This window comes from the organism of the source record quoted next, unplaced genomic scaffold (assembly GCF_019419815.1).
Source record: "Pyrus x bretschneideri cultivar Hongxiangsu unplaced genomic scaffold, Pyrus_bretschneideri_v1 Contig3, whole genome shotgun sequence".
Taxonomy (NCBI): domain Eukaryota; kingdom Viridiplantae; phylum Streptophyta; class Magnoliopsida; order Rosales; family Rosaceae; genus Pyrus; species Pyrus x bretschneideri.
In genome coordinates, this window is record NW_025999612.1 from 3644274 (window position 1) to 3671136 (window position 26863).

A 26863-nucleotide genomic window follows, 5' to 3' on the forward strand; every position below is an offset into this window, starting at 1 on the left:
AGAACATTCGAGTTCTAAGACATGGTTTTCATGACAAAACGTCGGGTTTTCATGGGTGTATTGTTTTATGAAAACTTTGGGTTTCAAAGGCACTAAATTTGAAACTACATGTTTAATTTAGTTCATGAACGTTTAGTTCATAAAAGAGAGGTTCCTGCAAGAACATAGAATGCAATATACAACTAAGTGTAGTGGATTTGAGTTGCTTCAGGGACTTAAGTGTGAGTGCTTCGGGACTACGAAAGTAAGTCAACGGTTCAAAGAGAAGAAATAAAATATTGAATCGTTAATGTCCAAAAGTGATCTTCAGGTCAATAATTTTGGATTCATTATTAGATGAATGGATTGCAAGTCACTTTTAATTAATTCAATAGATTGGGACCATTCGGGGTCGATCGTAGAAGCAAAATAAAATTTGTCTAGACCCATTTATTATTTAATGTTGGCTGTAGGCCACACAAATAAATTAGGCCCAAATTTGGGCTCGGGTTGGCTGCATTGGGCATCCCAATGACTTGCAAAGCAAGTTGCATGCTTGTTGTGATATCATGGGCCGCGAGAAAGAAAAAAAAATGCATAAGCAACAGGCTTGCTGCCGCAATACAAGCCAGGGAGTAAAAATCGACCAACGACTGTTGCATGGAGGATCGACTATTGGTTCGAGTTAGGGATGCAGCTGCAGGCTGCAGAGATAAAAAGGGGCAAGCCAAGTGTGGGCTGAGAGTGAGCAAAGCCCAAAAACAAACTGGGTTTTGGGTGCAGAAGCAGTTCGGCTCCTTTGGTGGCTCGGCTCACATGGCTCGTTGGCTTTTGGTCGTGGGTCAACGCGTGGCTTAGGGTTTTAAAGCCCTTTGTCTCTATTTTTTTTTCTTTCTTTCGTCGATTTCTATTATTTAGGGTTTTCAGAACCCCTAAAAATAATAAAATAATCATGCATCTATTTTATTCCGATTCTTTGACTCACAAATTCCACATAGCATAATTGCGTATTGCATGAAACAAATATATATATATATATATATATTGACAAAATATATGAAACATATACAATTTATATATCGGAAGGAAAATATAAACATAGAGGGGTTCATGCATCATGGGGATTGTTTTCATGCTTCATGGTCGTTTCAAATATCTTACTTTATTTTAAGTGTACCTGATTGGCAGAAAACAACAAAAGCCTTTGAATTTGTAGAAGATCCTTCGCATAAAGCCGGAATTGCATCTTCAATGCGTGTTGTATCACGTTCAACACAGAAAAATCAAATTGAATCAATAGCATGTAGATCAATTCAAAACAATAAATTAATCATAAAAAGAATGATTAAAACGTAATGCTCTCCTAATTGAAAATCAAACTCTCTTTAGTGCAACGTCAAGAGCGTGCTGATAACGTGTTGTAGGCATAATTTACTGAAAAATTATGGAGGCCAGAAAGAAAGATGTGTAATTGAGGTGTGTGTTATTCCACCCCATTGTGCCTTTATTTATAGTAGTAGGATAGGTAAAAACCTTTCCCTTTAGGATTACAACTCTTAATAGGTAATCTACTCCTAATAGGAATATAAGAGATATCCCTAGATATACTAGGATTTACGTAATCACATTCATAATCTAATAGGACTGCAACAGGAATTAATTAATAAATATAATCATTGCAAAAGGCTTGTTTAGGTCAATTAGTTAAAAGCATTTTTCTTGCGCTCGAGATCTTGAGTTCGAATTTTTCCTCCTCGGATACAGTTTAAGAAATATTAGACCCTCTCAAGAGTGAGACTCTTTGTCACTTCATCATTTTTTGCACAATGTGTTTTGTACTATCGGCACAGAAATTAATGAAACTGTGAAGTGTCAGATAATTCATAAAGAATCTCACTTTAAAAGAGTCTCCTTGGCATTTCTCATTCTGTTCAAGGTTTAAATTGGAGAGAACGAAAAAAAGTTCTGAAAAAGTTTCAATTTGATCATAATTAAGCACATTATTATATAGAATTTAATATTTAAGCCGTATATAAGTTGTCAAACAAGATTCGACTAGGTACTAAGAGGTAAGTTAATTATTAGAAGAATCCCATTTTACCATTAACTCAGTTCAACTTTATGTGCTATATTGACCATCTGAGGTGGCTACTAATGCTGCAATTTTATATCAACTTAATCGATTGCCCTACCGACACAGAAAATTGCACAGAAAATTGAGTGTAAATAAGCACTGGGTACTGGTAGGGTTAAGAACATCATAGATTTATATAAAGGTATATTTCTTATTCCTTCGTGGATCAAGTGTCAAGTTGTGAATTGAATTATCGCCTAAGTTCGAACAAAGAAACCTATTGCTTGCAAACGTGCAGCCAAATTCATAGTCAAATAGGGTTTACAGAATGTCATTACTAAAAAGCCACTTTAATGAAAGCTTAGTTCTTAACAGCTGCTTAAGGCATATCTAAAGTACATGAATAAGAAGTCCACTATCTTCTAGTGAAGCAAGCTAAGTTTAATATATACAATTTTAATTCAAAGGGAACAGTTGCCTGTAGAATTATCAGAGAGACGGGCTAAAGATCTACGTCCAACAACATCGATAGTCCCTAATTTGATCATTACCATTTGCACAATCCGTTAGGTATGAAATTTTATCATAAAAAACTTCGGTATTAGTTAAAGTAGACTTAGAATATTTAAACTCTTATTTTCTAAAAAATATAGCTGAAGTGAAATATTTCATCAAATCCATCAGTCTTTCATCCTTTGTAAAGCTGGACGAGTGTAAAAGATTGGCTAACCGTGGGTGATTAGCTGGATTGTTTGTGGTCAAACTGACCATAACAGCCACAGTTGTGGGTGGCCATTCATATTCGTGACTCTTTTTTCTAATATTTAAAAATAAAGTGAATAATTTTTTATTATTTTTATAAAGAATCGTAAGGGCATTCGCAGGGTTGAAAGATCAGTGTTATTCAATGGTATCTTGGTGTGTGCAATGCCTTACTTCAGCGAAGATCACAAAATTTTGCTTTTGTGGCTACCAATGACTTACGACAACTCCTTCTAAAGTAAGACCAATTTGTCTTTTATTTTTGGGTCAAAGGTAAGGACAATTTGTTGGATAAGCAAGTGGAATGCAATGGTATCTTGTTATTCCTTATTCTTCTTTGGAGTACGTGGAAAGAAAGGAATTCCTTTTTGTGGCAAGGAAAGGCACTCAAACCGACGAAACTAATTTGTCAGGTAATTAGTTGGATGAAAGAATTTCAACACTGGCATAGAAAAAATGAAAAATGCAACTGTAAAGTTTCTCAAAAATGAACGAAGCCAAGAGAAGGATGGTACAAGTGTAATTTTGATGTGGCTTGGGATGAAAATAGAAGTATTGGTGGCGTTGGGGTGGTGATTCGGAACGATAGGGGTGATTTTGTGGTGGCCTTGGCAAGGAGGCATGATGTTATTCCTTCCCCTCTATTGGCCGAGACTATGGCAGCTAGGGATGCTGCAGGAGAAGCAACTACTAGCCTTTGTTTTCGAAGGGGATGCGTTACTTGTGATGGTAGCTCTTCAACATGATCATCAATAAGATCACTCGCCATTTGGAAATATTCTAAATGATACTCGCTCGATGATTCAGGCATTGCCCCAATGGAAAGTTGGTTTTAGCTGTAGGGAGACAAATAAAGTGGCGCACAGATTAGCACAAAGAGTCTAAGTTGTGATAATCCTATTTTTTGGTTTGAAGAACCTCCTGATGTAATTATGGATCTTCTCTTTGAGGATAGTAATTCCTAATTTGTTTAGTGCGGGACAATCTTTTTCCTTTCAATCGAGTTGAAATTCCCTGTAAGGTTTTATCGAATCCCACTGTATGCACCCTATCCTCATTGATTGTGCATATTTCTAATCAATATCCTACATTTTCTTAAAAAAGGAAAAAAAAAAAAAAGGAATATGACGGTTTTAAACAAGTTTCTTTGTGAGGATAAAGGCAAAGGTAGAAAGAGAGAAAAAGAAAAAGGGGGGGGGGGGGTGCGGCATCTATGCCATGCGACATATATGAATATATAGTGAAATCATTGGCCATGATCACTAGGAACTTTTTTTTTTAAACAAACAATATTATCTATGTTAAGGGGAAAGGGAATGTGCTTAGCCTCGCAATGGGCTAGCAATAATATGGTTCAAATTCGCCTTTGACGAGAATCAAACTTAAGACCCTAAGACCTCTCACTAGGAACTTTTGGTAATTTGGCTTACAAGATTCATAAAATTTGTCCACCAACATTGTAATTAAACATGTCATTAGCTATTTAAAAAGTGACAACCACGTTCAATTATATAGCGTATTGATTTTAATACTCTTTCGCGACTGCATTATGTTGAATGAAGATATGCATTTGATATTTCTTTTGAAAACATCGTAACCATATTAATTATCATTGAAAGAGTTTAAATTCAAAATATAGTAGAAAAATTCAATCATACTGCCCCAATGATAACCAACACTATAGTGACCATCATCGCTTAAAGATATTGAGCAAAGATGCACAATTTGTTGATTATGAGGATTATAAGAAAAGGGTGTTGGTAAACACACTTTTTTATATCTCTTACACACCCTTCTTAATTTTCGACCGTTTGTAAAATGTAAAAGGTAAAAATGAGCATGTAGATAACACCACCCATAAAAAAAAAAGCATGCACGCATGTGAAGTGGAAACAACCATGACATTGACATTGACAGAAACATTAGATTATATTATTCATTACCACATATATACAAAGGAGTTCGAAATAATTCGAAAATATGAACACTATGAGCAACTGACTTCAACCACTACAACTACCCAACTGCAACAAAGGTGTTTTATTTCATTAAATTAAAAAGAAAAGCAAAAGAAACTCTTTGATTCTTCGTTTTCTTTATACGACCACAAACCTAAATATTCTAGAAAATCTCCCCCTAAAAAGCCTTTTGTTGTTTGCTTGACTTATCAGAACTCAAAATCCATAGTACTGAATCTGGGTAGCTTCAAAATTGTTCATAAACTGTCCTCCTCCTCCTCCTCCTCCTCTTACTGTTGCATTCATCTCTTCCTCTTCTACATTAAACCCTTCAACCTGCACCAAGTTAAATCTCGTTAACTCTTACGTTATCACAGTAACGGAGTTTTATACACAAAGTAATATTTTCTTATCAAACTATATTTGTCACACCATCGTGAACAATGAACATATATAAATCACACATTCATGCAAGAGTAACATAACCAAATGCGTCCAGATTCAGTCTCACAAACTATATTTTAAGGTAATTAATCAATATTATGTTACCATGTAAGTTTATGATTAATCACCTTAATAATTTATACAGTCACACTTTTAAACCCGTTGTAATCATATCGGTTAACAAGTATACAAAAGGTAATATTGTCTTGCTAGACTGGTGTTGTCAGACAAATTTGTTCAATCCTATGAATTTGAACCAATTAAGTCTAGGTTCTTAGTCTGACAACATATACAGTACCACCGTTGTCTAACCTCTAATGGCTAAAAGAAAAAAAAAGTTTTAACCGGTCAAACTTTTAGGTACTAGTTAACATAGTAAATTTAACAAACACAGAAATGTGAAAGGAAAATATATTTTACCCAGAGCTCATCTTCATCTTCTTCTCTATTAAATGAACATGCAGCTTTGAGAATCTCTTCAGTCTCGTCGTTGCGTGCAAATCTGCCACGTATGCGGGGCCGGTTGTCCGCAAGTGTTTTTCGACATGCATACTTTTCGCGTACAGAGTAACAAACAACCACATTAAGATTTAAACACACCAATAATCTAATTTAACACCTACAAATTAGTGGAATTATGTAATAAACATTATGTTTGATTACCTTAATTGTTTTGTTGAAGTTTCTCTGTGACCTTTTGGCTCTGTACTTTGAGATTCTCTCTTTCCTCTCTTCTGCACTGTACCTCCCCATTTTGAAGTTTGCAGCTACTTCCGCCGTCACTGAGCTCTCTCTGGGAGTACGATTTATTCTAAAATTCTAACAAAAAAATCCGAAAAAAAAGAAAAATAAGACGGGTTTTGATTAAGGTTAAACATGGATTAAATTAAAATAAAAACAGAGCAAATCAATTAAAAATTTAGAGAGTCATCTGACTTGCAAATCACCAGTGCTGGAAACCCTTCTCATTTGACCAGCCAAAAAGCTGCTTTCCGGAGAGCTCAAGCTAAAAGCTTGGTTCTGAAAACTTGGGGACTCCATGAGAGAATCAAAGCTTGGCTTGAAGCAAAAATCAGGCTTGTTACTACTTCCGTCAAAGCAGTTGCTGCTGTAGCTCCTCTGCATAAACTTCAACACATTCTCTGCGCCGCCATAGGTATGAGGCCCAAAAGCTTGATGGGGTTCAGTTTTGACCTCCAGAGCATCAAAAGGGGAGAAATTCGGCAACCCAATTGGCAAATTTGGAGAGTTTTGATCGATTTGGGGTAATTGGGTTTGTTGGTAAAGGCTTAAGGTTTCGAGCTGGTAACTTGGGGGAGAAGAAGAAAGGAGAGATGGGGAGTTTTGGTCAGCTGTGTTTTGCTGGGTTTGCTGGTCGGAGATTGCTTGGAGTTGGAGGAGGTCAATGTCCGAGAAGGGAGAGAATGGCTCGGAGAAGAATGGCAAGTCCACCATTTCTGGGGTGGTGGAGTGGCGGTAGAAGGAGTCGTCGACGACATAGAGATCGGAGGAGGACATTGTTTGGAGACCCAGAAAATGGAAAAGTTGAAAACTTAGCAGGAAAGTTAGGGGAAGTTGGAAGAAGCAGAAGCAGAAGCAGAAGCGGTTGTGTTTTGCTTTGCTTCTTGTGTAATTTGGTTGTGAAACGGCCAAGGTGTAATGACAAATTTGGGTTGTTTTATTAAAAGCCTTTGGGAGTTACTGAGCAAGGAGACAAACAAAAGCCAGTTCCCGTCTCTCTCACCTGTCTCTCTCCCTCTCTCTCTCAAAGTTGTTTTTCAAACATCACAGGAAGAGACCAGTCCACTTCTCTGCTATGCTATAAATAGGGCTAGATTTTGCACATTTGCCCCCGTTTTTTGTCATAATTAAAAGGGTTCACCATAAAAGTTTCTTTTTGTTAATTATCACTAAACCTCTGACTTTCCCCCAGTGATTTTTTAGTGTGACGGAAACACAGAGTGGTACATCATATGTCATTATATAAATATTTTGATATGTGTGTTAAAAATTAATAACTTAAAAAATAAAATTTTCTATCACTTATATAAAAACACGTAGTGTACCACTTGTGTTCTGGTCACAATCAAAAATTTCTCTACTTCCCCACTTGGTTTGTCGGCCAAACCAGAATAAAAAATTAATTCATTGATGATAAATAATTGAAAAAAATTAATTAATTAATTAATTAATAATTTTTTATTTAATAATTAAAATTAATTAAAAAATCTTTCTCTCCCTCCCCAATCCATCCAAACCTGGAGGTGGGTGGTTTTAGCAAACCCACTAATTCTCATGCACGCCCACACGCTTCTTTATATTCACCTCCACCAACCCATAAATCCAACGAGCTCCCTCTTTCTCTCCCTGGGTTTTTTCATCCGCCATTATCTAACACCGCAAAGCTTAAAAGTCTGCAACTTTCTGCCATTTTCTAGAGCTTCAAAGCTTGTGAGTAATTTTTCGAGTTTTAAATTTTGGGTGCATTTAGGAGTTATTTTTCTTGTTTTGCGGAGGGATTTTATTTTTATGGGATTTTTCAAGAACCAGAGCGAGCGAGCGAGCTCGAATGGCGGAAAACGGCTCTCTTCTCTCTCCCAGAGAAAAAACTCACTTCCTTTTTCTTGGCGAATTTGGCATATTATGTTGGTGTTATTTTGGTGATGTATGATGTTTTATTGGCTGAAATTACTGGATGGGTTAATTGGTATCTTGTGGGAAATTTTGTGAAGAAAGATTTTTATGCATTACACCTGTTTGAGGAAATGTCTAAGAGACCTTTGTATGAGAAGCATCCAATGGCAAAGTTTGTGTGGTCTGTAACTTACAACACTGCTACAGTAGAATGGAACAATGCATGCCAAGAGGCACTGAACAATAAGGGAACTCTCTTCGATTTCATGCTGCCTAAGGCCTTGCACTTTTGACTACTCATGCAAATTCTGAGTTGCACATTGCCACTTCATGGCAGACGCTCAGGTCTTTTTGGAATGCATCAACCATTACAGACAATGAAAATTGGGTTCTTGTGGGAAAAGGATATCAAAGTTGCTCTATGGGGAGGCAATGCCACTTCTTTCATTTTTTCAGCTTTTGAGTCTTGGCTTGTGGTACAACACAATAAGAGGGGCTTCGAGCAACAGTGGCTTTCATCGACATCTTCCTGGGCTACATCGGAGGCTGTTGTGGTTAAGGTAAGGTCTTGGTGGTATTTCCCATATCAAAAAACTCAAGTGTCCATTTTAAAAGCTCAAGTGAAGTCAAGCTCTGTCTCCCCAACCTACATGGCTCACCAACCTGACATCAACAAGAAAATGAGGGCGATTCTCATTGATTGGCTTATTAAGGTCCAAACCTAAAACCTCAAAAAAAAAGTAAAAAACCGGCTAGGATTTAGCCCGTAAAATGGTGTGGGCCCCACCAGTGAGAGTGAAGAAACTGATGTAAAGCCCAAATGCCCAAACCTACTCTCCGGATGCGCCCAATGCGCTAGGCCAAAACCAGCGGGACCCCACCCATGTGGGCATGTGCCCCGTGTGTCAGATGGCTGCGATAGCCTAATGGCTAGTTTTTATGATCCAACGATCCACATTCAAATTTTTTATTTTTTTAATATTTATATATTTATAGAATCCAACGGTTGAGATCAAATATAATCATCTCTAATGGTAAAAAAGAAAAAGATCTAATGGTCCAAATTTAAATCCAACAACTAAAATAATTAAAAAAAATTATTTAACTCAAAATTCACCCAAATTTAGTGATTTTTCAATATTTATTGGAATCTAAATATTTTTACGTTAAAATGTTCATAAAATTAAATTAGGATAGTATTTTTTTAACTTACTTAAAAGAAAAATTAGCCTAAATTTATTCTTTAATAATTTGGGGCTAAAAAATTTAGGCCAAAATGGTTGGAGCAGAAAAGCTATTTATGAGTTAAAACTTAAATTTTCTGAGCTAAAAATTTTAGGTTTTAGGCCATGGATTGAAGATGGTCTTAAGGGGGGAGTAATGATGCGATCTGTAATTAGTGATTAGCTTAATCACTATCAAAGGTTGTAATCTTGGGATTATTAGGCTTATTCATGTTTTAGTGAAGTTTGTTATAATTGGCCAGTTGGCATGATGAGTTGTAACTTGTATAAGAGCACTAGCTCTCAATATTGTAATTAGAACCGTTTTCACAGAAAGAAATACAAACACACAAATATATTGGAGCATTGCTCCTTTCTACTTCATCTTCTCCATTTGCCATTATTATTACTGCTTGCAGGTTGAATAGGTCCTGAGATTTGTGATCTTGTCACTCTGAAACCCCTTCTGGTCTGTATCAAGCACCCCTAGAACCCCAGAAATCTGGGGAGGGAGTAAGGGTAAGGAGTGATGGAGGAGGAGGGAGTGAAGGAGGAAACGATCGGAAATGGGAGAAGACCGGCAATCTGGGGAGAAGAGAGAGAGAGATTTTTTTTTTCAATTAATTTTAATTATAAAATAAAAATTAATAATTTATCAATAATGAATTAATTTTGTATTCCAATTGACGAAGGAGTGAGCTCCGCTCCTGTCATGTCATCATTTAACAGCCAAATTGACAGAAAATGTAACGAAGGTCTGACATTGCAACAAATTCATATGTTGAGGTATGACATTGCAATGTTTAAAATATGAGGCATGATATTGTGGTTTGACCAACAGTTAAGATAGCTTTGTGTATTTTACCCTTCTTTATTTGTTAGACTTTGATTACGATAGATTGACAAAGCTAACTTGTTTAGTACATGTTGAGGATGTGGAGTGTTATCTCACCCTAAAAATTAATAAACTTTTCGAGGGCGTGTAATATTGGGCCACTCTTTTATTACTAAGTGGATTTAAGGTAAAACCTTAACTTCCTTTAATATGTTAGAGTCCCAATGACCATGCGTGCTCCGCTTCACCTAATATGTGTTGTTTACAATGTTTTACTTAGTGTCGCCACACATTAGGGTGTGTGAGGATGTGGAGTTGTTCCACATATAATCAAGGGCGCAACCAAGATAACAAAGTAACTTTGGTTGTGCCGTTAGGTTAAAGTTTTAATTACTAGTGATATTCTATACTAACTTACATTAATGAAAAAGAGTTTGAACAGGGTATTTAGTGGGCTGTTAGGATAAAGTTTCCAACTACGGTGGGGTTAAAATGGGCAGGTCCACATGAAAGGAATTAAGGATAAAAAATTAGGGAGGGTATAATCAATTTATGCTCTCCACGTTGTATCCTCTCTTTAACGCACGATTCATTGGACCAGTTGAGAAGTACATTAATTCGAAAATACAATCCTCAATGAATCGTTTTACGAATGCAACATGCTCATGATTGTGTGAGTTATCCAAGGTCATCAAGAAGCGGTTACAACATAAAGTCACCGCTTATAATTAGGAAATTATTGTTAGAACGCTCAGTATAATGACAATAAAAGTTGATAGATAAAATATTTATATAAGGGTAAGAGACAAGCAAATACACATGCGTGTAACTTTCTAGGTCTTAAACACTAGCAAAGTTTTGAAAGATTAAGCATAAAAATGTTTTAGTGATTAACACCATACTAGTGGTAACATTTAGTTCATGAAACTTTATTCTAGGTTTTTGAGGTGAGTAGTTGAGCTAGATAAAATTCTACTCAAGAAAACCACATTAGTAAAATTTAGAGATAAAGGACGCGATCACACCAACTCATATACATCGGATTCCATTAGAATTCAAAAGTTATGCGAATTTGGACGAAAATAGTATTAGAATAGTTGACCTCCTATTTGTCAAAAAAAAAAAAAACAAAAGGACCGATCAAGTGCGACTCGCTCTAAATCAGAATTTGACAAGCTGATAGCCGTTGCATAACAAGTTTCAAGTCGATGTCCCACAAGCTTTCAGCGTCGCAAACCTTCCCAAGCAGTGCAACATCTCGTTGTGCCAAGCTTTCCCGACAGATTAACGTAGGCCCAAGACACATATTTCATGGGGCTCGTTGAGTGGGTTGAAATATGGATGCGTGCAAGAATTCACAAAGCCCATGGAGAAAATTGATGTAATGAAGGTTTTGGGCTTCTTGTGGGGACCTATACAAGCCCATCCTTTTGAGTTCATCAACACACAGGTAGGCAAGAGAGAGATTTGCTGCCACTTCCCTTCGACAACCCTTGTATGTAAGAATTAAGCAATCTAAGTTTGATACTTACAATACTATTATTACACTAGTGTAAGTTCAATATATTGATATTAGACTCATGAGTTTAATATATTGACGCCACACTCAAATTTTTCGGCCTTCTAAATACTTACAATACTATTGCTACACCAGTGTGAGTTCAATATATTAATATCAGACTCATGAGTTTAATATATTGACGCTACACTCAAATTTTTTGGACCTCTATAAGGTCTTTCATAGTGGGTTGGAAAAAGTGTGATGCTAATATGTTGATCTCATATACGAATCACACTTTTACAATGCCCTAGAAAATTTGAGTGTGATACCAGTTTATTGAACTTATGAGTTCAATATATTAGATGAGTTCAATATTTTTAATTCGTGAATATAGTACCGATATATTGAACTCAACTAATGTAGCGGTAGTATTATAGAAATCAAATTTAGGATGCCTGATTCCTGTATATAGGTATCACACTCACCTAAACCACTATGGAAGGTCTAAGAGTGTGATTCTTATATGAGTTCAAGAGAAATGCTGAAAACACTCTCAAAGTAGGACTCTCCACATACTCTTTTTCACATCATAGTTTAACATCAATTTTTGTGTCAACGCTATAAAACATTGTGCCAAAAGCATGAGATAGTAGAAAGTCTAGGATAGTCTCCTTAACATTTCTCATGAGATCAATATATTAATATCACACTCAATTTTTTCGAACTACCATGGAAGTAGACCTAGCATTCGTGTTGTTTTTGTGTCATATCAAATATCTTAACGTGTCATGTCGTAACACCTGTTAAAATGAATGGGTACTATGACCAGACTCGAAATTGACCTGTTAATATTAACGGATAATATGAACCGATTAGTTACCAAGTCCTTTCAGACCTTTCATGTAGGCTTGATAATTTCTTGTTGGGTTGGGTTATATTACCTGTTATAACGAGTTGAATTCAAATCGGGTCATATTACCCTTTAATTTTAACATGTATTACACAATACAACCGATTAAAATATCGAGTATAACACGAAAAATAGAACATGAATGCTAGGTACTCAAAACAAACATAAAAACACAACGTATTCCAACAGGCCGGACAACAAGAAAAGGCGTTGACAGCATGTCATCAACCAATCAAGTAATCCAATCCAACTGGACTAAGTTCTTTTTTGTATCATCGGATTCATCGAAATTTCAAAAACTGGAAATTTCCACGTCATTAAATTCCACGCGGTTGACCATTTAATTATTATTTTTTTATTAATAAATAATAATATTTTAATTATTCGTGTAATCTTCTTACTTGGCTTATTACTTTTCTTTTGTCCTCGTCCATTTGATTTCTTAAAACGGAATAAAACTATAAAACTCTGCCGGAAGACTCTAAATTTCACAATTTTTCCAACTTTCCATTGGCTCTTCGCTTCTTCTTCTTCTCCGATTTTCCGAGTGAGGTGTGTTCGGACGACTAGCAGAAGCAGCAGCCATGCCGTCGCAGGAGTACATGGACAAGTTGCAGGCTCGCCAGAACTACCGGAATTTCTGGCACTCCGACCTCATGGGCACAATTCAGGCCGACACTCCCTGTAAATCTCTCTCTCTCTCTCTCTCTCTCTAAATTCGATCGATTTAATATGTAATATGGTACTGTAAATGTTTGTTGTTGCAGATTGCTGCTTTGCGGCGTTCTGGTGAGCGTTGCTTGTTTCATTGCTACTTCGCATTGTTTATTTTTTTACTGGATTTCTCAATGTAATGTGAGAATATTATTTTCTTGTATCAATTTTTGAATAATGTTTATTTGGTGCTAACAAAATGGAGGGGAATACTTATAGACTATTAGCTAACTAGTTTTATTTATTTGTTTCCGTATAGATTTCGTTTACTTGTCAAAAAAGAAAGAAATTAAGAACAAAACCATCAGAGTGTAGTATAGTGGTGGCAGTAAAGCCGAAAATTGCAGAAACAGATCATAAATTATCCATACTCTAGCCACTTAATACTACGGTTTAGTGGTATTCTTGTTCACTTGTAAGTGAGAGGTCTTAAGTTCGATTCTCGCCAAAGACAAATTTGAACCATTATTGCTAGCTCATTATGAGGCTAAGTCCACCCCCTTCTTTTTAGTGTAGATAATATCGTTTGTTAAAAAAAAAAATCCATACTCTAATACTAGTTAATCATTATACATATAGTGTGGCTCGAATTCTTTTACACTGGATAAAGGCTAATGAACAAGACTAGTATAAGTAGAAACCCCCTAATAAATTGAACTGAAAATATGACTTTAGTTCTTAAAAAAAACACCAACTAATTTTTTTTTTTAAATCCACATAAGCGAATTCATTTATTTAATATTACTTTACACCTTTTAAAATTTTCACGTGCCTAAAATACCCCTATTACATATTTAGTGTACACAATTAATTGTAGGGAGAGAGTTATTTAAAAATTCATTGCATATTAATTTAAAAAAAGGCTTTGAATTGTCATAAAACTAGAATTTGATTCAGTTTTTTTTCCTTTACTCTTGAATACTTTTGACTTTATCCGTTTTTTATTAATATATCAGAACACTGTCTGTCATTATCTACATGCACATTCATTTACCTACAACAATTATACCATAGTGTAATTTTTTTCTTTTTTGACAAAAACTCGATATTTTATTGAAATCAAATGCACTACATCAACTCCTAGCTGAGGAGGTCCTGAATGAGATCAGGTGGGTCCTCTAACCGTACACATTCATTGCCAATAGAAATGACAAACTTAGCTAATCTATGGGCAACCTCATTACATGTTCTTAGCGTGTGCACAAAATGGATCGGGAAAAACAACTCCACCACTTGCCTGACATATTCCGCTAGGAAACCAAACTGGGACAAATCTCGAGAATAGTTATTGATAGCACCAATAGCGAGAACGGAATCACTCACCATAATAACCTGTTTAACCTGCAACATCCCCGCTAGCCGAAGGCCCTCCAAAACTACCTCAAACCCCGCATGAAGAGCAGACCCAATACCCTCATTCCTCCATGCTCCCACTGCTAAAAACTTCCCCATCCAATCCCTTAACATAATTCCCACTCCCCTAGAAAAATGCTCCAGCCGTATGGCCCCATCAACATTGATTTTACCCCGCCAATCAGAGGGGGTCATCCATTTGAGTTGAGGAACCGACTTTGGCACACTCTGCACTTCATGGGCTACCAAAAATGCCTGATACCAACATACGACCTTCTATACTACCTCTATAGGTTGTCCACAATGCCCATCCCATACCAGAGAGTTACATGCCTGCCACAAGCCCCAAAAAACCATGCAAACAAGATCACACTTAGCTATTTGATTCTCAACTATTGAAAGGAGCCACTCACGCATCAACGCTCCCGGTTCCGACAAGATACTAACTCGTAACGGAGACCTTAACCACATAGCCTTTGCAAACACACACTCCCAGAGCACATGCCCATCCGTTTCAAGATTCCTTGAACACGCCCCACACTCCATATCAAGGTGCACCCCCTTCCTTGCAAAATTAAATTTAGTCAGAATAATGTCCTTACTAACTTTCCACGTAAAAATTTTCACCTTAGGAGGAATCTTAGCCCTCCATATTGACTTCTAGGCAGGTGAAAAAGCACTGCGCCCTTGACACACCAACCAAGATAGATTGCACCAACTCCCTAGCCACTGTTAACAGTATACTCACCACGATAATTATAGGGCCAAACTAACCGATCCGACGGTAAACGAAAAATGATTAGCATAATATTAATTAAACACACCTCCTCATCTGAAAACAAAGCATGTAACTTAACCAATTTCCATGAGCAAGACTCTGTATCAATTAGCTCATGGACACGCATATCTTCCTGATCAGTAGCAGCAATAGAAAGGACTTTGAAAGAATGAGGTCTTGGTAACCATCTATCCTTCTATACCTTAATAGACGCACCATTCCCAACAACCCATCTGGAGCCACGAACCAACACCTTCCATTCCTTTAAAATACTAGACCAGCAATATGAACAACTTTTCGGAACGGTTTCCTCCCAAAAGGATATGATGGGAAAATAACGAGCCTTGAATAGTTATGCCGCCAAAGAATCAAGTTGCTGGAAAATACGCCACCCTTGCTTAGCCAAAACCGCTAAGTTAAATGCAAATAAGTCCTGAAAGCCCATACCTTATCCTCTTTCGGTTTGCAAAGCTTTTCCCAAGACCACCAATGTATCTTCCTCGTATTTGGATCATTGCCCAACCAGAATTGAGCCATCAACTTGTGAAGATCATCACAAAAAGTCTTAGGAAGTAAGAAAAAATTCATAGCATAAGCTGGAAGGGCCTAAGCAGCCACTTTAATAAGAAGTTCACTCCTTACACTACTTAAGCATTTTCCTTTCCACCCATATAGCCTATTTAGAACCCGTTCTTTGATGTAGGAGAATGTTTGTTTCTTATTTTTCCCCACAAAGGTAGGAAGCCCTAAGTAGCGTTCATGTTGCTCCACCACTTAGACACCAAGAAACCCGACCACAAAAATCTGCTCTATCGAACCAACATTTTCATTGAAAGCAAAACTACTATTCAAAAAATTTACCACTTGCCCCGACTCTTGAGAGTATACATCCATTATATGTTGAATAACCGCACACTCATCAAGACTAGCTTTCGTGAATAGAAAACTATCATCAACAAAGAGTAAGTGATGAATATTCAGAGCACCTTCATAAATATGAATACAGCTAAGAGCCCTACACTGCTCATTTTAGGCAATAAGTGCCGAAAGAGCCTCCACACATAGTAGGAAAAGATACGGCGAGATCGGGTCACCTTGCAGAGTCCACGAGATGGTAGAACATAGCCCTTAGGATCCCCATTAATTAGGAAAAAATAGGACCGATAACACATAAGCCATAATCACTTTGATCCATTCCCTAGCAAACCCCAACCTAACCATCATAGCTTCCAGGAATTTCCATTCAACACGGTCGTATGCTTTGCTAAGGTCCAATTTCAAAGCCAAATACCCCTATCGACCATGTCATTTGTTATGGAGAAAATGCCCAATCTCCGCAGCCACTAACGAATAATCGGAGATCAATCTGCCAGGTACAAATGCACTCTGATGTGGAGAGATAATAGTAAGCAAAATCTCTTTAAGACGATTAGTTAACACTTTAGCCCCGATCTTATACACTACATTGCATAAACTAATCGGCCTTAGTTGGGTCATATCCTAAGGTTTGTTAACTTTTGGAACAAATGGCTTGGCATCAAGAAAGACCGAACAACCTCCACCACATCAGCAAAACCCCTTGGGATCGAAAAATCTTCCTAAAATAATCCACCACTACATGCTCGATACCATCAGCAGACTTTTGCCAAATCTCAGCCTCATCCCGCAACCATTTAATGATATTCTTCCTTCCCCGATTCGAAGCACGTTGATGAAATAATTTTGTATTCCGATCCCCCTCATTTAACCATTGTGTTTAAGACTGCTGCCACCAAAATGTCTATTCTCTACTCAACAGTGAATCCAAAGTACCCATTAATTTCCCCTACACACCTTCTACTCTATCAATGGTGGGTGCTCAAACAAGACACCCAACTTCTCTCAAACATTTGCAATTTCCAATCTCGTCGAACTAAACACATTGTGCTGCCACTCCAACAACGCCACTTGCGTGTCATGAATATTCTCACAAACCTGGAATAACGGCATTCTTGCACTCGGAAAAGCCTAAGCACTCTGAATGACATTCTCACAACCTTCCCATTGTAACCACATTTCCTTAAACCAAAACCTCTTTCCCTTCTTAGCCCGCACCACCGAAGAACTCCGAATCTCCACCAACACCAGTAAATGATCAGACTTGGATGGGTTCAAGTGACACACTCTAGACAAGGGGAACCAAGCCAACCAAGAATTAATGGCCAACGCATGGTCCAATCTGTACCTCACCTCATCCTCCCTATTATCTGTCCATGTAAAATCACATCCAACATAACCTATGTCAACCAACTGACAGTTTTGGATCGTAGCTCGAAACCCATCAATCTGACTATCCTTTCTCACATTGCCACCAAGTTGCTTCTGCACGCTTAGAATTTCATTTAAGTTCCCGAGACAAAGCCAAGGTAAAGACACTTGTTGCCTAAGAGAAGACAACAAAAACCATGATAAATACCGATTCGCCGTCGTTGGATGACCATAGAACCTAGTCAACCGCCACCAATGCTCAATCCCGACCTCATTGCATACCATGTCTATATGATTCAGCGATGACGACTGAACCTCCAACTCCACATCATCAGCCCATAACAAATATAAACAACCAGACCTATCATTGCTTGGGACGACAAAACCATTTGTAAAACCCATGATCCTAATGTTTTCCTTCATAACCTTCACATTATACTTGGTTTCACACAAAAAACCAAGTGAGGACGTTGACGTTGGATGATTTCCAACAAAGCTTGAACTGTACGAGAGTCCCCAAGTCTTCAGTAGTTCAAACTTAACGCATTCATTGTGAACGGAGGAGGTGCTCACCGGTACTCCCCACCAATAGACTAGAGCGTAACTTCTTGTACCCAGATGAAGCCCCATCTCTAGCTTGGTGCTTCCCTGATCGTACTATTTTCTCCCCTACCTGCTCGTCTCAACTTGACTCCAAGATGGTAGGCAAACTTGAGTTACGAGACGATCGCCTAGTCCCCGATGAACTAGAGCATAACTTCTTGTACTTAGATAAAGCCCTATCTCTAGCTTGGTGATTCTCTGATTCTACTCTTTTCTCCTCTACCTGCCCGTCACAACCTAACTCTAAGTTGGCAAGCAAACTTGGGTTATGAGATGATCGCCCATCCTCTAAGAAGACTGCAACCCCATCAACTAGGGAGATCGAAAAACGCAATCTTTTTCTAGTATTTGTACACCGGAAGCTTTTCCTCCCATCTCCTTGACATCTCTTTCTTTCTTCACCTGATCTCGAAAGCTGTTTGTGGGATGCACCATAGATAAATGGGTTTAGGCCAAAAAAATTAGACCCTAGTGGAGACACGGGCCCACAAACCAAATTAGGTGTCACATCCCTAATAGGAAACAAACTACCCAATAATAACCTTGGCCCACCACCTAAGCCTAAAGCCCTATCCCTACTTAAAGTCCCCCCACCAGTTACCTCACACTCCCCATCACCACATCATGCGACTCCCCACCAAAATTACTAATTAAATTTGCACATAACAGAGCCACTCGCGCCAAAGTTGTCGTTGTCTCCTGATTCCCTTCCCCAAGAGATACCAAGGAATCCTCCCTAATATCTTCCTTTACCAAAATTGGTGTAGAAAGGTCAACTTCCAAATCTGGCCCGCTAACCGTCCCCTCACCCATAACCTCCGGCCCCCAACTGGTTCTTCCTTTTCTGCCAACTTGAATTCTGGCACTTGCACTCGCCATTCACCACCCGCTCCCTCCCTCCCTCCCTCCTACCTTGCCCTCTACCATAGGTGTAATATAATATCTCTTTGTTACAATGGTGCAAAATATTGCATATACTAACAACAAAATGTTCCTAACATATGTACTAATACATGGAAAGTAATTTACCTATATTAAGAAGAAACGTAGTTTGATGCATAATATTAAAAATATTATGTTACACCCATGTATATACAATAATAAAACATGCCTAACATATCTAACAATACATGGAAAATAATTTACCTACAAGTCAGAGAAATGTTATTTGGTTGGGTGTAGTATAATGTTTTTTTAATAATTGGAACAAATTAAATACAACTAGGTGTAGTATAATTTTTTATATAATTTAGAAAAAAATAATTTACCTACCTACTATTTGAAATGTTCATTTCCAATGATGCAAAAATTAAATACAACTAGGTGTAGTATAATTTAGAAAAAATCAATTTACCTACCTACTATTTGAAATGTTCATTTCCAGTGATGCAAAATGTTCATTACCTACCTACAAATTAATTTTCAATAATTTACCTGCAACAATTATACCTTGGGTATAATGTAATATCTTTCTTTACAATGATACAAAATATTGTATATACCAACAAAACGTGTCTAACATATGTACTAGTACTCGGAAAATAATTTACCTATAACAAAAGAAATGTAGTTTGATGCATAATATTAACAATATTATGTAACAATCATGTTTATACATCAACAAAACGTCATGGAAAATTATTTACCTACAAGTTAGAGGAATGTTATTTGATTCAAAATATATAATATAGGTGTAGTATTTTTTTTTTTTTTTTGAAATTTTTTTAATAATTGGAACAAATTAATTTACCTACAAGTTATAGGAATGTAATTTGATTCAAAAAATATAAATATAGGTGTGGTATTTTTTCTTTTAATAATTGGAACAAACTAATATACCTACCCATAAATATGGATACAATTATTGCAAAATATATCACGAAAAAACGTAAATTTCTGGTACGACATGGATACAATTAACGCAAATAGTTTATATATTTTATTTCACTTTTTCTACTAATTTGGATTTGGCATAAATTTAGGAATTTGCAAAACGAACTATAAAGTATGAGTGGCATGAGTGTAAATAAATTGTATTAATAGGTCAATAGTGTTTCAATGTGGTTGCGGATCTTAAATTTGGGCTTATATTGGATCTTTAAAAAAAGATGAGTTTTTATTTAGAAATAATGAGTTGTAAGGGCCAAAATCTAAATCACCCATAGTTTTGACCATTCGATTAAGCATCGAGTTTTTTCTCCATTGTGGTGATATTAATTTACTTTGTTTTGATGTAGTGCGCCATGTGCATCATACTTGCTCCGGAAACGAGCACTTTATAATGACATGTCAAGGTGGTTTATACTTTTGATTTTGCTTGAATCCTAATATGAACTGTGTGACCCTCCTTTGATATGAATACAGTGATAATGGCGCTTTTGTTTATCGTAGATATGTATGCTGTGCTGGTTATATGCCCTGTAGCGGAAGGTGTGGGGAAAGTAAATGTCCTGAATTCTGCCTGGCAACTGAGGTATATATAAAATGAATGTAATTTTATGATTTATTCAAATCCTTGGTTTAACATCTAAATCCTTTGTGTCATAATATTTGTCCTTTTTTCTGGTAGATTTTACCACATTCTTGGTTTTTTCTTACTATCTTAGCTTCATGCCTTTTGTATAGAAAGGACAGATTGATAGCTAATTATGTATGAGTTGAGTATTTCTGAAAGTCCTAAAATCCTGATAGGAGACCGGCCGATAGAAAACAGTGACGATCCCGATGTCGTCCAACGAATTGATTAGCTAAATTTATGCATCTGAAAATGGTTAGATTTAATTTGGTTGCATCCCATGCAGCTAAAAATGCTTAAAGTTCAGCTGTATGGGATAGCACTAGGTGAGTTTGCCTATCGTTAATGTGAGCTTTTAGACAGAAAAAGTATTATTAATCAAAAGAAGTATAGAGAAAAAGAAGAGTTAAGGTTTTTTTTTATTTTTAAGAGAGTTTTAACGAAAAACCGCGGTACTGTTCACTTTAATGAAAAACAACATTTTTATACAAAAAAATCAATCCTGGTATTATTCACTTTACCCTTTATTTTGTTCACTTTAACTTTTGGGAATTCATAGGCAGAGAGAAGAATGAGGAAGAGAAAAGAGAGTTAGTGCAGAAGGAGATATCAACAGAACCAAACCAAGCCTTGAACAACACTTTTGTTTTGTTTAATTCGTCCAAGTTCTAACTTTTAGATGAGATTTCTTATTTAGAAGATTCAAATAGAATCCGTACTGACCCTTAGAAATACTATAGAAGACTCTTAACTAGTAGAAGCTCTTAAAAAAAAAATAAAAAAACATGAAGTTTTTAAAATCACACCTATATTTGCTCTTAATAACATCATGAACTCTTAAGTGACCTCTAAAAATAGACTGAATCCAAATTTTATTCAACGATAATGTAAATTGACGGATATTTTTTGTATTTTTTATTGCCAAGGGCGTTTCACTTTGGACTGACTGAAGTCTTCCAATGTGTTTAATCTTTGGCTTTTAGAAAACCTTGGTTGTTTTCCTAAGCAAACTGGTATTCCATCATCTGATAGATTCTCTTGCCACATGTGGTTTGGCTAATTAAGCTCCTCCGAAACATAGAATCATAGAATATAATAAGAATTAGTGCAAAAAAGAAACATAACAAGTTGCTCAAATTTGGTTCTTTCGCCTCTTGGTGCCTGTCTTCTAATGGCGTGATCAGAATCTGGTTCATTTGTTCAATGCTGTACAAACAAACCAATCCATACGTTATCTGAATTTCATGGGTCATGAATATCATGACTTTGTTCAAATGTGGCTATAGTGCAGTTCAATTATGCCCAATAAAGTAGGGCTTTCAGTTCATGGAGTTTTCCATAAGCAATCAATTATATGGAAAGAGTAATTGAAGCCTTGAAGGTCAAATTTGCTTTAGGGATTGAATTTTAGTGTACAGACTGCAATGGACTTGTTTAGGTGTTTTATTTTTTCTTTCATTTGTGTACGCAAACAATCTTATTTTTTCTCTTCCCGTAGTTTCTAATTTTCATCCTATGCTTGACGTTCCAGGTTTTCCTGTGCTTTGGGAATTCAGTGGCCTCAACCCGCCATCTGTTACAAGATGAATTCAATATACAGACAACGCAGTGTGATAATTGCATCATTGTAATCTCTCCTGCAACACAATATTCTGGTTTATAAATCTTTGTAGCAGAGCTCCATTGTGCTTTCTAATTTATAGTAATATGCTATTCAGCTGTTAATTACATTTCTCCTTGTTAACAGGGTTTCATGCTCTTCCTAAAACAAATTGCGTGTATCTTTTCCATAGTTGCGATGATTGTTGGAAATCAAGAAATCTCACGGGCATCTCATTTGTTGAGTTGTCTGTCTGACATGGTGTACTGCACGTAAGTTCCTTTCTTTTTCCCATTGAACATTCTTAACCAACGTTGATTGGAAGTTACTAATTTTGCATTTGCTTTTTAATGCAGGGTCTGTGCATGTATGCAGGTAACCAAGTGGTTTTTTTTTTTTTTTTTTTTTTTCCCTCGTAATTCAATTTTAAAATTCCGAAATGTGAAAACTAGAACGAAAATCAGGTGAACATCATCGTCGGCTGACTTCTGACTTGGGATTTTGCAGACACAGCATAAGATTGAAATGGACAAACGAGATGGCCAGTTTGGACCGCAACCTATGGCAGTGCCTCAGTTTCTGCAGATGTCTCGCATTGATCAGTGAGTTCCACCCTCAGTTGGATATCCACGATCTGGCCGTTAAGTCTAGCTGATTTTTAACATATTTATGCATCCAATCTATGGCGGGCGTTTTATTGTGTTGTGTTACATGTTGGTTTGCAAGTATTGTCACTTTGAAGTTCCAACTTGTGTGTCTTCTTAGATATACTTGCACGAGGGTTGACTGATAAATCAGTTATTCATTTATATGTGCTTTGCTTTTTATTATTTAAAATTTAAAACTCGCTCACCTTGAAATACAAATGCGAGTTTCTCGTCCATCTTTCATTTACTTCTTTCCTACTCATGGTTGTTTGTGTGGATTTGTTTAAATTTGCGAAATCATCTCTGACACTTGTCACGTGTTTACCTATTTGTAATTGGAATCAAAGCAAGGAGTTTGAATCCAATTACGAGTATTCAAGTGTTTACTAATTAATCAAAAGTAAAATAAAACTAAAAAAAATGGTTTTCCTAAACCATTATCTTTTCTTTTTTGGGTCTTCGTTACATATTTATAGAAGAGGTGTTTGCACACCTGCGCACTTGGGTTGTGTGCATAATCCAGGTGGATGTGTATTGAAAACGTATCCCTACCATCTTGATATTATAGTGTATTATTATTATATTGTCAATAAAATGGAATACATCATAAATACAGGTCATGTGCAAACCGTAGATGTGCATGTGAGCATTTATGAGTCATAGAATATCGAAATATGTAGAGCATAAATCCACAAGCAAGCAAATCATTCCTCAATCCGCCCCACCCCGACACTGTTATTGTTGCCTATACTGTAATTTAAGGCTTACAATGGGTGATTTAAATTGTGGCATGTGTTTTTTTTCTTCATACATAAGCTTTCTTGATTGAAAAAAAAAATTTGTTACATGAGATAAACATAAAAACAAGTTATAAATAGGCAAGTGGACATAAAAGGCCAAACAAGGTACTTGATAGCCCAATTAGACTCAGTCTCGACACAAGTCATTTCCACCACAACCATCATTGACCTCGCCGTGTTACCAATAAATTGTTGCATGTTATAGTGGTGAGAAAATGATCATTTGCCATGCCATTTTCAACAATCACATGGTTTGTTTTATGAGAAATGAAGACGAATTAGAAAACTTACTTGTTAGCGTGTTCAGATATTTTCTTTGTTGAATTTTTGTTCCTTTGTAAGGAACGAAAATGTCGAGAAAACCCATATTTTTGTTAACATCATTCGTAGCCATGCTGCAAATAGTGCAAACTGTTGCTGCAGGTGTCTACTGCTATGTAAAACCTGCTATCTGTTGTAGAATTATGTCAAATTTTGCATCAATTTTCTTTTCCATTTTTTTCCATTTGTGCAGACATGTTAGGAGAACCTACTGATAACACAAAGATGCCCTTTTTTGGTGAATGCTCTGCTGCCCACTGTTGAGATTCTATGGGCATCCTATCAATGCCTCTCTTGCAGATTTATTTGACAATGATCCTCCAGCTGATGCATTAACATGGCTCTTAGATAAGATTAAGTCCACAAAAAAAAAAAAAAAAAAAAAAAAAAAAAAAAAAAAAATTCATTTGTGTATCTGCATCAATATTAGCGTGAGGACATTTCATGTACATATATGTACATCTCTCCCATGCTTCATGAAACTCCTCATTAGGCTTTTGAGTGAATGTCATAATCTCTATCTTGTAATTCAATGTCTTGAATGCTGAATAATACTTGTTCAAGAACTTTGTATGTAATTGTTGCCAAGTAGTAATGCTATTAGCTGGCACGTGAATAACCATGTTTCTGCCTTATCCTTTAACGTGAAAGGGAAAAGATGGAGTTTAATAGCCTCATAGAGAAACCCCTGATTAAAATATTTTTGTAGCCCACTATGAACTTTTCAATGTGTATATTCGCATCCTCGTTTGGCATGTAACAGCCCATCCCGGGAAATTTAAAACGTACGCGTGAAAAGACGATTTTGCCCCTAGTTCGATTTCTTTACGTTTTGTGGTTGTTTTTGGTTCCTTGTTGGCATGTTTTGGGCCACACACCATAACCTGCACCCACACCCTTTCCCTTACCCTGTACCCCTCTGTCCCGAGTCCCTATTCCTTCCCATTCTCCCTGAAACGTACGGACACACCCACAAACCCATTGAACCTCCACAGATCGAAGAAACCAAGGCCATATTCGTGCTCGTGAGGCTTGTAGGAGTCCAACCATACCTTTTTCAGGTGAGAATACCCTCGTTTTCACGTCGAACTCACGATGCCCGATTTTGATACTGTTCATGCTCACGTGATTTCTCACGTTTTAGGGAATTTCAAGCTTGTAGGAAGCTTGGTGAGGTCCCTAGGAGGCTCGGGGTGGTTCGTTTGAAGGTTTTGGACGTCGGGATAGTGAGTTTCGAGGTTGGCCGGATTTGGGGTGATTTTCCAGGTGAGATTTCGTGGATTTTAGCCCTTGAAAGTAGTATGATTGTGTTCCTCTCGTTGTAAGCTTCATTTTGGTACCAATCTTGTGAAATTTGGGTGAAAAACGAAGAAGATACCAAAGTTTGAAAATTTCCCAGTTTTCCGGCGCCGGCGACGGCGTCGGAGGCTTGCCGGAGAAGACGACGGAATATTCCTGACGCCGTTAACAGAATCTGTTAGGAATAACGGAATATTCCTAACGGCGTCAACTGACGCTGTCAGCATGCCAGGCACGTGCCTGTGCGTGGGGGCGCGTGCGACGGTGCAAAATTATTTTAAAAATATGGGGATGTTCCTGAGGTTGAGTAGATCACGTTGGTGTATTCATATACCCCATTTGAGCATTGTATGAGAAGTTATTTCTAAAGGTTGGTTATGTGCTTTAAAATTAACGTTTTTGTAGTTGTTTCGCATATAGGTGATACTTATCCCGAGGACGAGCGTGGTCACTCGAGGCAGGGGGCTACGACCCTTCCACATATAAGTGAGTGGCTTTTGGTTTTCCGTATATACCTATATACATATATTTTCCCAGAAATCGATTTGAATTGTTATTTGCCATATGCCATGCATTATATTATCGTTGTTTATGCATCGTTAGTAGCAATATTAATCGTATACATATTTATATGCATATTTGGTGCTATGGATGCACAGGTAAGTGCCAGGTAAGTATTATTCATGTTTATATTCAGTAGTGTTTCGAGATATTTAGAGAGCTCATAACCTGCACCTCCGGTGTTAGTGCTCCCGCCCAGAGTTAGGCACAGTCCTTCACGTGATGTTCACCTCCCGCACCCACGCTCAGCTTGGATCCAAGTTAGGTGCACAGTCCTGTTGTACAGACCACTCTAGGTGGTTCCGACTCGTAGGTGACCTGCGATTATTCGCCCAGCCTTCACGTGACCGTAGCACTAGAGCATATATATATATTACACCCAGGCCTGTCGTACATACCACTTTAGGTGGTTTCGACTCGTGTGCAGGTCCAGTTAGTGAGTTTGAGATTTGAGCTCTAGATTCAGCTGTACATGTCACGTTCGGTGACTCCGGCTGTCAGATTGTATGTTATCGATATGATTTATACCTGAGCACTTGCATTTCATTTTGAGGTTTTGGCATGACATATTCTTGAGCATGATTGGTGTGTATATATATATATATATATATATACGTATATCTATTTTCTGGGAAGTATACAGGTTTTACGACGAGGGGTTAGAACGTATTTATTAAATGGTTTTCGAAAAGCTTTGTTTTTGCCCACTCACACTTTTGTTTTGCGCCCCTCCAGGTTCTAGTTGATTAGCAGGTTTGGTGGTTTCCCAGAGGGCTTTCCCGGCATTTATGACAGACATTCACCAGCGTAGGGCCACCTTCGGGTGTACAGTTGTCGCATCATTTTCATTTGGACTGCTTTAGGCTTATGCTCTGAACTAGCGTCGCACTTACGTTGCACTTATCATTTCTTTATGTAAAATCAGTTTTTATTTATTCGTATTACTATTTCCATTATTATTTTATTAGCTTCCGCACTGTGCACATGGCTACGTCACTTCCACGTGACGGCCAGCATGCCCTGGTCTCGATCGGGATGTGTCATGGCAGCCCACGAATGGTTGGTAAAATTTCAAGCATATGGTGCTTGATCTCGAACGCATCAC

The 26863-nt window shown here is 37.2% G+C and overlaps 2 protein-coding genes across 2 annotated transcripts; one reads left to right on the forward strand and one right to left on the reverse strand.

Moving 5' to 3' along the window:
• Positions 1–4719: 4719 nt before the first annotated feature.
• On the reverse strand, positions 4720–6992 carry LOC103963892. Its single transcript, XM_048589908.1, has 4 exons — positions 6154–6992; positions 5881–6036; positions 5638–5769; positions 4720–5109 (listed from the first exon to the last, which is right to left on the reverse strand). The coding sequence occupies exons 1-4, from the start codon at positions 6733–6735 to the stop codon at positions 4990–4992; spliced, it is 990 nt and encodes a 329-aa protein (XP_048445865.1). The 5' UTR covers positions 6736–6992; the 3' UTR covers positions 4720–4989.
• Positions 6993–12767: 5775 nt separating this feature from the next.
• On the forward strand, positions 12768–22917 carry LOC103963890. Its single transcript, XM_009376768.3, has 8 exons — positions 12768–13004; positions 13088–13109; positions 20253–20309; positions 20407–20488; positions 22062–22157; positions 22278–22402; positions 22487–22505; positions 22638–22917. Exons 1-8 carry the CDS (start codon positions 12905–12907, stop codon positions 22734–22736), a joined length of 600 nt encoding a protein of 199 aa, XP_009375043.2. The 5' UTR covers positions 12768–12904; the 3' UTR covers positions 22737–22917.
• The last annotated feature ends 3946 nt before the right edge of the window (positions 22918–26863 follow it).

Coding starts and splice junctions, on each gene's coding strand:
- LOC103963892 (XM_048589908.1), bottom strand. CDS start 6,735: ATGTCCTCCTCCGATCTCTATGTCGTCGACGACTCCTTCTACCGCCAC. Junction 5,770..5,880: donor ACTTCAACAAAACAATTAAG/GTAATCAAACAT, acceptor GTACGCGAAAAG/TATGCATGTCGAAAAACACT. Junction 5,110..5,637: donor AAGATGAAGATGAGCTCTGG/GTAAAATATATT, acceptor AACTTGGTGCAG/GTTGAAGGGTTTAATGTAGA.
- LOC103963890 (XM_009376768.3), top strand. CDS start 12,905: ATGCCGTCGCAGGAGTACATGGACAAGTTGCAGGCTCGCCAGAACTAC. Junction 13,110..20,252: donor TGCTGCTTTGCGGCGTTCTG/GTGAGCGTTGCT, acceptor GTTTTGATGTAG/TGCGCCATGTGCATCATACT. Junction 20,489..22,061: donor AATTCTGCCTGGCAACTGAG/GTATATATAAAA, acceptor TTGACGTTCCAG/GTTTTCCTGTGCTTTGGGAA.